This window comes from Nannospalax galili, unplaced genomic scaffold (assembly GCF_000622305.1).
Source record: "Nannospalax galili isolate Female #2095 unplaced genomic scaffold, S.galili_v1.0 scaffold875, whole genome shotgun sequence".
NCBI classification, from domain to species: domain Eukaryota; kingdom Metazoa; phylum Chordata; class Mammalia; order Rodentia; family Spalacidae; genus Nannospalax; species Nannospalax galili.
Genome location: NW_008337059.1, coordinates 3,565,492 through 3,579,032, shown reverse-complemented (window position 1 = coordinate 3,579,032; position 13,541 = coordinate 3,565,492). Strand labels below are relative to the sequence as shown.

Below are 13,541 nucleotides of genomic sequence, written 5' to 3'. Positions count from 1 at the left end.
TACATAAATTATATATCTTATAACTATATATTTATTATATGATATATTATCTACAAGGCCATTTTCATGCAAGTATTAATGTACTTTGAGCATGCCTCTGTGCCCCACTATCCTCCCCTTTCACCCCTTCCCACTAATCCCCTTTGTTTCTTAGACAGTCTCACTTTTACTTTCAAGTCATATGTACATATATATACAAAAATATATACATAGTATATATATAATATATACTATGATTATAACAGTACATATATATATCTATAAAGTCAAAGACTCACACACACAAAGAAAGAAACCACAGAAACCTCCTGATTTCCCTCTCAATTTAGTCAACTGAGTCACAGTCAAATATGCGCCACAATTAAATGAGAACGGTGAAAGGGTTCTGGTCCATGCTGCCGATAATGGAGCAGGCAGAAGACTGAACAAGTAAAGATGAGATCACTGATCCAGACCCACGCTTCACCCAGGAAGTGAAGAGAGCTGACGCTTCTATTCTGCACTCTGTTGTATGGAAGGGCTTAAGTAAGAAAAGCTTAACATCAAGTAAAAGATGAGATCAGCATGTATGAAATAAGAATTTTTTAAATAATTAGCATTTTGTACATAAGAAAGGTATTAAAAATCAAGCTCCGTGACTTCATTGTACTAAGAGCACCATTATAATCATTAAATTATTAGAAAGCTTGAGCCTTAAAGTCCTAGAATTGGCTTATATAGAGAGAAAGGAGGGTTAGGCTGGGAAAAAAAATAATACTATTTCTTACCATTTCCAACAGCCTCCTAGGAACCGTCTCAAACTCTGCCCGCGGCAAGCTCCTTTCTCCCTGGTGCTATTGACTTGTGTCTCCCATTTGTAGGAACACCCGGCTGGGAGAGCTGGGGAGGCAGGGCCAGAGGTGGTCCCAAGAGAACCCTGGCCAAGCCATTTATGGTCAGGGGAGTAGCCAAGCCCTCAGCCCATGAACTCCTGTCCCCTAGACACTGCATGTGGTTCAAGTCTTCTTTGCCTTTAGTTTATGTCCTTTTTACTTTGCGGGCAGCTTCCTGGATCCCAGCTAAGAAGCCACAAACTGGCCTGAGAGCTTGGAGCCCCCACTGCGGGCAGCTTGTTAGAAACAATGGGTCACACAGGCTGAGGCTGGCCACTCCATCCCCAGCTGACAGGCACCACACAAAACATGTTCCTGGCCATGATGGGGGCAACATGCCATTGGTATCAGCATGGGAGATGGCTGCAGGAAGGTAGTAAGGCCACTCTGTGAGAGGCAAGGTTATGGCTGCCACAGGGAACAACACACCCAGTGTTCCACAGCCAGTCTGGTGAAAAGTTTGGCTTCTACTTTCTGTCCTTGCATCTTGAGTAGGAGTCTTCTAGGGCTGAGGCTGCTTTTAATAGTTTATTATTTCTGCCATGAATTTTCTATTTAAGATAATGATTTGCAGGGCTGGGAAGATGGCTTGGTCTGTAAAGTGTCTGCCCACAGCATGAAGACCTGAGTTCAGATGTCCAGCATTCATGTAAAAGCTAGGCACAGCACAATTAGGTGGTAGAACAGGTGGCCAGGAAAGAAATTATGGCCTCACACATATTTAGAAGTCAGAGCCAGCAAGATAGGAAAATTGGGGAGGTCTTGCGGGGGAGGTCACAGAAATGAAATATTTCAAGAAGGGGATGGTAGGTAAAAAGTACCAGTTGCTGTTGAGAGAGAACCCAGGAAATAGTCAGAGCAGCATCTGATCCCCAGTTGGGGTTGCTGGGGACTCTGACAAGAGTGGTTTAATGCACAGTAGAGAAGACTGAGATTACCTTTAAGTTATTTAGGCTGTTCATCCCAGCTGCACACTTGAACCATCTTAGAGAAATTTCTGATGCTTGGGCCACACTCTCAGAGGTTCTTTGTGAAATGACCAGAATGTAGCAGGGGCATTTCCAGGTGATGCTAATAAACAGCCAGGAGTGACAGTCACTATTGTCATCAACCACCTGTAATATGCCAGGCACCGGATCCCTGTATTGGACAAGACCAATGAGGCCTCTGCTTCAGGAGGCTTCTGGTTTCCAAGATGTCAATGACTGTCTAAACTGAATCTACTGGTACCTGGAAGTTGCAGAGTCAACATAATGAGACCTGAACTTAAAGCCACAATTGTCCTGTAGACATTGTGTGGTCCTAAGCAAGCACAGTCACTCCTTTCAGCCTCCACTCTGAATCTATAAACTGGGATGTTACAGTTTACAATGACCGGACTGTTCATCAGTACTATTTCAAAACAGGCTACTAAATTTGCTTGGAAGACATAGAATTATAAGTGGGCCAGAGAACTTTATTAAGAATCAGGCCAATAACCATGTCCCATGTCCTGTAGTCTGGCTATGGATGCACAAGGCCACTGAGGTCCTTTCTGACTCTTGTTGCTATACCCTCACTGATCCCCAACTCTCCCTCTGATGGCCATGTCATCTGTTTGGTTAGTTGCCATGTGCATTCTAGGATATAGTAAGCTTGCAGAGGTGAGACCCAAGGAACCAGGCTCTGGAAGACAGAGTGAGGTTTGAGTAGTCAGGACTCCTGGACAGTCTTGAGCGTATCCTTAGGAAAGTGAGCTTCAAAATATCTCAGTCTCTTTCCCTCTACCCCCTATACTGATCAAGACTCTGATCCCAGAGATCAGCTTAGTCTGGAGTGAGTCACATGCTAAGGAGGACTGACCACCCATATGGTGGTCCCCTCAGTAAAATCTCTCCAATGGCAAGAGACGGATCTGCAGAAGGAATTTGGATGTGTGAGCCCAAGAAAAGAGGATGAGTGAGGTAAGCCAGCTCCCCTCCTCTGGAAGTACAGATGCTCCTTAACTTACAATTGGGTTGTGCCTGGTAACCGTACTGTGAATTGAAAAGAGCAAATCAAAAATTTGTGGAACACAGTCAACCTCCCAAACTGCCCAGCTTAGCAACACTAAAGACAGAGTGTCAGTTTGTCCCCACTTGTGACCATGTAGCACTACGAAAGAATATCTTACCACATACTGCTTACCTAGTTAAAAAGGAAAAAATTAGAGGCTATAGTTTTTATTAAACGTGTAGCATTTTTACGCCATAGTAAAGTTAAAGTACTTACAGTCCAAGCACTGTAAGTTTGGGGCTGTCTGTCTTAGGCTTGAGAATCATCTCCTTAGAAACAGTAGAAGGAATGCCTTTAGTAGGAGAGTGTTTAAGGACCCCCAACTCTGATTTTCTGGTCATTTAAATCATTCCAACATTTTAATTAGGACAATTAGTCACACCAGTGATTTACTAGGCAAAACTTGGTCATCTTAAAAAGCTGGACCAGATTCAATAGTGGCTGCCCAAGTCTTGATAGAGTGCCTTAGACTGAATGCCTTATGAACAACAGCGTGTGTATTACTTTTCTGTTGCTGTGATAGAAATACTGACCAAAGTAACTTATAGAAGGAAGAGTTTACAGTTCCAAAGGGAGCAAGAGTTCATGGCGGGGAGGCACAGTGGCAGAGGTGGCTGGAGGAGGAGTGGAAGCTAAGCTCTCACATCTTCAAGCAGGCACAGGAGGCAAGAAAGCCACTTGAGATCCTGCAAGGCTTAAGAACTCTCTAAGTCTGGCCCCAGTGACGTGCTTCCTCCAGCACAGCCACACCTTCTAAGACTTCCCAAAACAGCACCACCAACTGGGGACAAAGTGTCCAAATGCTTGGAGCCTATGGGGGACATTTTCATTCAAACCACCACAGAGTGCCTTATAAATATGGTTCTGGAGCCTGTCAAGTCTAAATCAAGGTCCCAGCTGAGTTGATGTGTGATAAGGTTCCACCATCTGATTCACAAGCAATCATGTCTTTGCTGTGTCTTCACATGGTGGAAGGGACAAGGAAGCGCTTTTGAGTCTTTTATGAGGATACGAATCCTTCGTGGCCGGATCACTCGCCCAAGGCTTGCCCTCTAGCATCATCACCCTGGATCTAGTATTTCATTGTATTAATCTTGGGTATACAAACACTAGTACAATGGACTTACTCTGACTTTTCTAAAATATTTCTCTGGAATGTCAGTAATGATATACTGAAGGATCAAATATTATAAGGAAGGATCTTGTCACTGCTCTACCTATGAACGTGAAAGATGAGTGTTGTTAATTCTGTCCACCAAATATTTCTAGCTTACTTTGTTCTTACATGAAGTTGGGGGTAGTGAAGGTACTGAAAGTACAGAATCCATTCCAGGCAGCATTAGCAGCCATATGACTAGTCATCAGCTCTATGTCATCTCCACTTGGTGCTTCTTCATCAGCCTGCCCCCGATGGAATGAATGGAAAAGCTTCCAAACAATGAGAAATCAATGTGCAGTATGGACACAAAATATATTTCTCTTATGTAAAGTCTGAGAGATCTGGGAATTGTTCATTGTTGCAACAGAAGCTGGCTAATACACTGACTAACGTACCACATTCACATCCTTGCACCAATGGGCTCATCTGTTAAGTCCTTGGACCTTGCCATGGCTCTCTACTATCTCTGACTATCTATCACCTATATCTCTAATCAATCTCTTTTCTACCTAGCTTCACATACACACACACACACACACACACACACACACATACATATATATAGTTATAGATAATATATGACTAGGAAGATAAGTTTTTAAAAAATAGTTTTTAAGCTATGTGTAGTTCAAAACATATGTATGCTTTAAAGGATTACATTAAGACCAATCAGGATGTTTATAAACACCCTTCCATGGTGTAACCCAAAAATCCCAGTTCCTCACCTAGCCAACCTTAGCATATCCTTTACCAGATGGCATCTTGTCCTTGTGTTAGAAATGATCCTGTATTGCTTAGAGTCCCCACAGCAAACAAGTTGTAGACTCAACTCACTATCACAAGGCTTTCCCTTGTGGCAAAGCGCAGGTCCCCAGGGTGGACCAGCAGGAACTCATTGGCACCCCTCAGCCTGAAGGGGCAAGTGGAAAGAGGGGCTGCTGAGCTTGGAAAGGGAGGGTAGCCCCAGGAGTCATGCCCTCCGGTTTTAGATGCCAGGTGTGGTTCTCAGGTACAAAGCCAGGTGGAGAAGAGTAGATTCTGAAACAGGGGGCAGGTAAGAGGTGTCTGCCACATCTGAGGCAGCATCTTCACAACTGCCAGGTTTCCAGCTTTAGTCCCAAACCTGGGACAACTACCAAAGTGATCTTAACTCTCCTCATACCCTTCTAAGTCCAATGGGGACCTCTGTTGGCACTGGGGTTCTCAACCAGAGCAGAAGTATTCTGCCCGTTGTTGCAGTTGTACATAAAGTTGACACAGAAGAGACCCATTTTGTCTGAAGTGGTAACACAAACCCAGGACACGGCAACAAATCCACATTCTTTAATGAAACCATCCTTTCTAGACAGACAGGGGTTATCTCGTCCCCATGTTCTCTTCGAATGACATTTTACATAAAATGTAAAATTACTCAAAATTAAAAAAAAAAAAAACCCTTAGAGGTAACACTTTAAACGCCTTTTCTTCTTTCTTTCCTTTCTTGGATACTGTTGAGAGTTCAGTCAACAAAGCAAATTTTAAAACCATCTGTAGAAGCTAAGGAAACTTCTGTTCCCAAACTGCACTAAGATAATGAGAGCTGTCTAAAGGGGAGCAAAGGGGCCAGACCGAAAGCATGTTCCCATGTGAACTCACTGGCTAACTGTGCTTAGTGAATTATTTAAACAGGCTGAGCAATTTATGAATACTACGAAACTTAGAGGGAAATACTGAAATAGAAGGAAATTTTAGAGAAAATAGCGAATCAACGCACAGACTTGCCTCTTCTGTTTGGAGAAGTTCTGCCTAAAGCTGATTCCAGATCCTTCTCTGCCTTGGGATACAGGTTCAAGATTCTGCTAGCTCAGAGTACACTAGACTCAGAGGCTGGAGACTCAGACTCCAAATATTTCATTGGGTCATTTGTCCAAAAGACAGTTTTCTAGTCTTAGAGCTCTGTGACACCTCAAGCCCTGGTATCTGGTCAAAGGACAAAGTAAGCTAAAGGATAATCCTCTAGCTCCTCCATCCATCCACTTCCAGGGACATTTTCAGGAGGGTCACTGAGCAATTGGAAGGGTCAAGGTGGGCACCCGAGTCTTTCTGCTGAGTGGACTATCTCTTGGAGGTCAGCCTGTGGCTCTTTGCAGGACTTGTGTCATGTGCAAGTCCCCGTGGGTGCCAGCTTCTAGAGGAGAGGCCCAGCAGCCCCAGTTGAATCAGGGGCTGTCTTCTGGGAACATGTCACTTGGAGGTCTAAATAAGGGCTTTCAGAAGAGCTTCATTGTTGTAAGTTGGCCAGGTAGTGACCACTGCTAAAGCTGTGTTTCTGAAATGTTCGCACTAAAGAGAGAACTATCAGTGTGCCAGCAGGGTGGTGAAACCAACTCCTTTCCCTGCCTCCCATTTTCCATGGAATTTGTTCATCTTATTTAGATGTCTAAAAGTAAAAAATGCACAATTTTCCTCTCCTTGGAGACAGGCAGTTAACACATACTTTGTGCATCTTGATTTCAGTTTCACCTTTGACAGACAAGATGAGACAAAAAGGAAACCTCAGAAAACACAAAAATTAGAGATGGGATCCACTACAATGGACTTAGAGGATCAGAACCAAGGGCTGAGCTGCTCCATTTCTTATATAAAGCTCTTCCTGGGTGGGTGAGCCAGCAATCAATCAGGACATGAGGATGGAGACTGAGCCTTGGGGTTTCTCCAGGGCCAAGAAAAGCCAGAGAGAGCTGGGTAAAAGAAGAGGCAGAGCCTGTGGGGCCAGCACCGGAGGTCTGATGATGAGCCACAGCCAGTGGGTTGGCACTTTTCATGCTGCCCTGATTAAGGCTTTGACAGCTGATGCTTACATATACATATATACAGATATATATTATTAATAATAATACTTTGTTTTTCTGTTTTAAGGAAAAATAATCTCATGCACTTCTTTCCCTCTTCTTTGTCCCATTCTAGTTTTAACTCCCCGCAATCACTTCACTTGGACGTAATCCTCTGGTGGCAAATTATGATCTTTAAATAATAGAACCTTCAGATGGTCACCAACATTTTGTTTAAAGTGATGGGTCATCCCAAAGGAATTCGGGTGCTTGGGAGCTACGTCCTCTCTAATCGGAAACACTCTGGTGTGTCACTCTGCGTTCAACACAACCCAACAGGACTTGCTGTTATGTAAACATTATTTTAAAATTATTCCAACATAAATACTCTTTTAAAGCTAACACACCACAGCTTTTAGCTCATAATGCCCAGAAATGCCTTAATGAAATGCCATTCAAAACTATTTTACTGTATCAGTTATACCTTGAGGTGCTAAAATTATGTAAACATCTCATCCTCTACACTTCTCTAGAATAAGTGCCACAAAGTGTTGCGAATTCTGGTTGCAAGTTGGTGACTGAGTGATGGTTAGTCCAAGCAAAGTTACCAACGCATTCTTCAACCTGCCGGGTTACATGAAGTGAGCCATGGATGGATTTGTTCCATAAGATGGCAATTCTCACGTAACTTGGAATTACTAGTTTTTAACCCAATCAAGACCTGAATTGGACCTGAGATGACTTTGCAAGTCTTGTAGAACCAGTTTGAACCGGCTGTTGAGGGGTCAAGTTTCACTGGAGCAGGCACTTCCACAGCTGGAGGTCTTTGGAAGCCGCTGGAACCCAGAGAGCAAGTGGCACCTTCTCTATCTCAGTGAGTAAAGGAATATCAGAATGAGCCAGGACATCTTCTTCTCAGCAACCTGGGGGTTCTCACCAGCAAGTGTTCTGCAGATATTGACAGTGGATTCTCCTTACTGCAATTAGGAATGGAGCGCTAGAGGGGGTGAGGACAGTCAGTGATAGAGGAAAGTCTTGAGATTTCCCATGCTGAGCTCCTCTGTGCACTGGAATGCCTCTTTTATGCCTCACATCCATGTTCCTGGGTTTCCTGGTTGGCTTGTCCCTGGCAGAGGAAAGTAAAACTTGTAACAACTCTGCCACAGCCAAGCTATTACGTCAATGCTCAGTGTGGATGGTAGGCAGCTGAGTCTCTAGGATAGGCTCATGTTGCCTGGCACTATGGAAGTGAGTCCAGAGCAGAGGAGGGAGCAGACCCAGATTAGCTTTTTGCCCCATAGGAGCAAGGGATGGAGAGCAAACGTGGACAAGCATAGCTTGTGTGGTCCCTGATATCAAACCTCCAGTCTCTTTTAGAAGTTGTGATTGGTAACACTGCAGCCAGAACCAATGGGACATTTTTTTGCTCCTCCTGTTGGTCAGTGCCATGTACTTTCATCCAAATATATAGTTTCAAGAATGCATTTTGAGTTTTTGTTGTTGAGAAAAATACTATACACTGTTTGGGGCCTGCTGATTCACAAGGTGCTATTTTAAAAACATTCTTAGTTCTTATTTCTAGAACTTCGGTGCTATTTCCTCATGTGCAAGGCATCCTGGAACTTGGTGCTGGTGTACTGGGCATGAAAGCCTTTCTTGTTGATGGTGTCATCTGTGTGGAATCGAATCATCAGGGAATCCCCCGCAGAGTAGATTTCTTCTAATGGCTGAGGAAAAGAAAAAGAAAAACCAGATTTTAGGTCAATTAGTTGCAATTGAAGCTTAGATGTGGATGGAATAAGTGGTACCCAAGGATACAGGATGACCAGGAGGTTTCCAGGGGCTCTGAAGGACATCTAAACAGGCTCCTTTTCAAAGGAAAGCTCCCTAGACCCTATCTTTCCAAAGATGAGCTTAGGCACACAGCACATGTAGAATTCATCATTTAGGAGAGCACGGGTAGGGCAGGCACTGCACTAACCATGACCAGATCTCATCTTAAGTAAACTTCTTAAGAGTGTAACAAGGAGGCTGGAGAGATAGCTCAGTTCTTAAGAGTAGTGGCTGCTCTTGCAGAGGACCTGGGTTTGAATCCCAGCATCCTCATGGTGGCTAGCAGCACGTAACCAGTTCCAGGGGTTCTGACACCCTCTTCTGACTTCTGTGGGCATTGCACAACATGGGTGCACTTACATGCATGCAGGCAATACACTCATACACATAAAATAATAAAAATAAATAAAATATTTTTCTAAAAAAGAGTGTAATAAGGAAGGTGTTATCTCCATTTTATACTCAAGTTCACATAGGTCAGTAGGACCCAAGTTCAGGTCCTTCTGACTATGAAATATGTTCTATGAACATATTAAAGCATTGTATCAGGAGGTCTCACTTGGTTGTTCTTTCTTTGAGGGATGGCAAGAAAGATGGAGAGAAGCATTCAACAGCATAAATACCAGGCTGTTTCTGTTTAGCACAGGAGCAGTGGTGATTCCAAAGTGATTTGCATAAGTCCAGCCAATAGCAAAGAGGCTTGAGTGATCAGCTCCACAGCAAAGACAAGGGCTGGAGCCCAGTATGGACAGTGTCCAGTGCTGTGACCCTGTACTCGCTGGTTCTCACACACCCACTGAGCACATACTACATACCTACTTCAGTCAGATGCTGGGGATGCAGTAAATCTGGGAAAGAGACAGTAAAGAGAAATGTGGCAAGGACTTTGACTATAAGTACTGGACTTATACTGAGAATAACTGGTAATCTTCACAGGCATTTAGTTTTACTTAAGAAGAGAATTGTGAATATAGGGAATATACAAAACCACACTGATGTAAGAAAGCCCAACAGCCAAATAAAAAGGAGAGACTCTTTCAAAACAGTGGCAGAGTGCTCTTCCACAGCTGGCCACATCCTTCATGGACTGTCCCCTAGCCACCTCCCAACCACCTCTTGCTGTAGAAAATTGGTTTCTGGGTTGTTGTTCATAGTGGCAGGTAGGACTCCAGAATGGGTGTGACTTTGCATGCATCAAGATGCAACCAGGCATCCCTCAGACTCACCCCTGAGCCACAGAAGCGGCCAAGCCTGGGCGCCAAGCTGTCATAGCCATCATAGGCCTCCATGAAGTCGTAGCCACAGTCGGCCTCCTCCTCGACTTCAAAGGTCCGGAATATCAGCTCTACTCCATAGCCATCCTCCGCCACTATCACCCAGTCACAGCGGGCCTGGCTCGGGTAGTTGTTGTCCCCAAACTGGGCGTGGGAATAGAGCTCTTTGGTCTGCACTTCAGCCTTCAGCCTGCCCCCGCACTCTGCAGCAGAGAGAGACAGAGGGAGAGAGAGAAACAGAGACACTCACTCTCTCCCTCAGCACCCAGAGCCCCAGTGTCAATGCACCTGCTTGCCCGAAGCGTCTACTGTGTGCCTTGGGGCTAGGCAATCCCTCCATCCCACCTCACAGTGGAGTAAGCAGAGGCCAGTAGTCTGGAGGGCAGGCCTCTGGGGGAAATGAACTGGCCCTTACAAGCCGAGGTTCCTTGTTGCCACACTGGATCACATGAGGTCTGTGGAAATTCCCAAGAAAGTTACAGAAAAAGATTGGCTGTTGCCTGCTCTTCCCACTGAGGGAGAAAAGGTGCCTATGGATGAGTGGCTTGCCTGACTGATAGCTGGGATGTAACTGATCTGACTACTCCAAGCCCTGGAGGTGCTGGAAACAGAAGGGCTCCCATCAGCAGCACTCAGCGGCACCAGACTACTGTTATTCATCATTTCTGCCAGCAGAGGGCGAGAAAAGCACATCAGGTCTGCATTTGACCCTGCCAACACAGAAACCTCAGTGTCCTTGTGGGTGTCACAGGTGAACTGCACCTTTGGGCTTATATCTGTAGCCTTGGATTCTGGGGTTCCCTTCCAGACAGGACAGTAGCTCTGTGTGGCCTGAGCTTACCCCAACTTGTATCTTCATAGGATAAAATGGATAAATGAGATTGGTCTAGACTAGTAAGCATTAGAAACCCTGGAGGCAAATTTCTCCACTCCTGACCCTCAGGATGTTCCATATGCTCAAGGACTAGGGACACAGAGCTGCCCCAGTGTGGTCTGTGGACCACTTAGTACTTAATACTCTCAGGCTGGAGCTGATCACCTGGGCGAGCCAGGCCCTGTCCAACTCTAAATCCTTATTCCTATATTTACTCTGGCTAGAATCTCTTCAGGTCTGACCTGTCTTTCAAACTCTTGAGACAGAATGTTTATACAGAGATGACAGAGAGGGCAGGACACCTCATTCCCTATTTTCTCCTGTCTTAGACAGGGAGGAGGGAGGAAGAAAGGGAAGGAGGGCACCAACAAAGGGTTGCCCACATCGTTTTATCAATTAAAGACATCAAAAGAGAACCACCCTTCAGACTATGACAGCTGCTGATGGTTCATTTAACAGGAACACTTTAGCATGTCACTCCCCTCACCCTCCCTCCCCACACGATCTGATGGAAGGTGGTCCTTCACCACCCCTATCATATGTGTGGAGCTAGGTCTGATACCAGTGGCCCCCGCACCTGTGCTGTGCACAGCCTGGAAGCCTTTCCTCTGCACTGAGGAGTCCGAGTAAAACTTGAGGAACAGGCTGCTGCCTGAAGCCACTACAGGGTCTGGTTTCTTGCTGCCACAGAAGCGGCCGAGAATGGGGGCCAGGCTGTCAGTCCCATCGTAGAGTTCCAGGTGGTCATAGGCACATTCCTGGTGCTGCTCGATCTCAAACTCATTGAATGTCTGGGAATGGAAGAGCAGAAAGTGAGGCAAGGACCTGGTGTGGAGCAGGGGTGGGGAGGGGAAGGACATCTGCCCACCATCCTTGTAGGGGTGCCTAGGGTAGCTGTGATGACACTTGGAGGCACTGACAGACGGTCCCTGCTGAGCCTTGCCTTCAGTCCCCAAAAGTAATCCTTAAGGTAGATGAGCTATTTTACAGAGAGGACTGTCAAAGTTCAGAATGCAGATGCTTGCTGATAGCGTGTTAATCATTCAGCTCCAGAGCCAGGCCATGGACTAACCAGACCTGCTTCCTTCCACCCCTTGCTTAATGCTTGGAGCCAGTGAAGGCTGAATGCTCACCCATGCTGGCAGCTGTGTAAATGGCTTTACAAGCATTTACTTAATTAATCCTCACAACCCTGTCACACGTCCAATCCCCATACCATAGTTGAGGAAACAGAGGCAAGGGGTTGTCAGATGCCTTGTGGTAGAGCTGGCATGTACCCTGGGAGCTGTGGCTTTAAAGATGCTGTTCTTAGCCTGTACCCACCATCACACATTTGAAATCCCCATGGCTTTGAGCAGGCACATTTGCTCTGCCGCCATCCTCAGAGTGGCTCTAAGTTACTTTTTGGGTATTTTTTCCATGGCAATCATTTATGGACATTTTCTTACTTAATTCTAGTGAAGCTATGAATATGTGTTATTATGCCCAGTGTGCAGAAGGGGAAATTGAGTCATAAAGAAGTTAATTGGCTTAAGTTCATTCAGTGGGAGATAAAATTGAACTTGACCCTTAGCCAGCCTTTTCCAGCCCACACTATTAATCATAACCAGAATGCGTCACTTCCTGCCTCTCTGTCCCCCCACCAAAGGCTGTCCTCTGATGTTGGCCAGGGGACCCCAATAATTTCAGGCCATACACAGCTCCCTGGTTTTTGGGAGACTGGCTGGTTGATGGCCTGCCTATGGTATCAAGCTGAGCAGAGAGTGTTAGGTGAGGCTTGGACCAAAGAATCAAAAAGAGAGGAAATTAACAGGGTGTGGGGCAGTGTTGGGAGGGTGGTGTCGGGGTACAGCTGCATGCCAGGAGGGAAAAGCAAAGGCGCCCTGTCATTTCACAGGAATGAAAGACACTGGAAATGGACAGAGCTCTCATGTCTTAGGAGAAAGGAAATGGGGCCAGAGAGTGATGGGTAAACATTAGACAAGAGCAAGAAGGAGAGAGCAGGGGGCTGGGGGGGGGGGTCATGCAATGAGAGGGAGTGGCAAGCTATGGAGGTGGGGTGCTCCCCCAAAGTCCATGGATGTCCTGCCGCTGTCCCCATGCGGTGACACATTAGTCTTCTTCTGGAGTATTTACCTCCCTTTCTATGGTAGCAAAAGATAGAGTTCTATTAACATAGCCACCATCCATTTTCCAAGGAAAACTTTTTTAAACTAAGGGTTGTACCCAGACACCTCAGAAAAAGGCTTCCCACTGTGCAACTGTGCAGGTTCATGGTCCCATCCCCAGGGGCGCCATTCCCTCATGATCATTAGGTTGGACCTTGCCATTGCAACACCGCATATTTCCAGCAGATGGCAGTCTAGGGTAAAGCCGGCTTTCTTAAAGGCAAGCCTTTTAACTCACCCTCACCCAGATTCCAGATGTTCTGAGAGACCCAGTAAAGCAACTTCTGGGAGCAAGAGCAGAAAGCAGTTCCTATTTTGGCAGTTCATGCACAGGAGTTGCTCAAGGAGCATGCTGCGGGATCTGGCATCCCTTCTGCACCCCTGATATTGTGGAAGCCTGTCTCTACTTCTCACTTGGGGTTCTCAGCAGGAAACACCCGGTACCATTACCTACTGATCACTAGTTCTCCCACTGGTCCCTTCCTTTCTCCCTGGATTATTGGTCTGTCATTCATTG

The 13,541-nt window shown here is 45.6% G+C and overlaps 2 protein-coding genes across 3 annotated transcripts in view; both read right to left on the bottom strand.

Moving 5' to 3' along the window:
• Opalin (oligodendrocytic myelin paranodal and inner loop protein) overlaps nucleotides 1-1,049 on the bottom strand; it is a 19,101-nt gene extending 18,052 nt beyond the window's left edge. The window contains exon 1 of one of the 2 annotated variants that reach the window (XM_008831992.2): nucleotides 768-1,049. In XM_008831992.2, coding sequence (XP_008830214.1) covers nucleotides 768-770 — 3 coding nt within the window. In that variant the 5' untranslated portion in view covers nucleotides 771-1,049. The remainder of the gene's footprint in view (nucleotides 1-767) is intronic. The other variant, XM_008831993.2, reaches the window with a different exon arrangement.
• A 4,343-nt stretch (nucleotides 1,050-5,392) lies between these two features.
• Nucleotides 5,393-13,541, bottom strand: part of Tll2 (tolloid like 2) — a 110,897-nt gene continuing 102,748 nt past the window's right edge. Inside the window, exons 19-21 of the mRNA XM_029563008.1 lie at nucleotides 11,434-11,647; nucleotides 9,935-10,185; nucleotides 5,393-8,602 (exon numbers count right to left, since the gene is read on the bottom strand). Of these exons, the coding sequence (XP_029418868.1) occupies nucleotides 8,468-8,602; nucleotides 9,935-10,185; nucleotides 11,434-11,647 (600 nt within the window). The 3' untranslated portion in view covers nucleotides 5,393-8,467. The remainder of the gene's footprint in view (nucleotides 8,603-9,934; nucleotides 10,186-11,433; nucleotides 11,648-13,541) is intronic.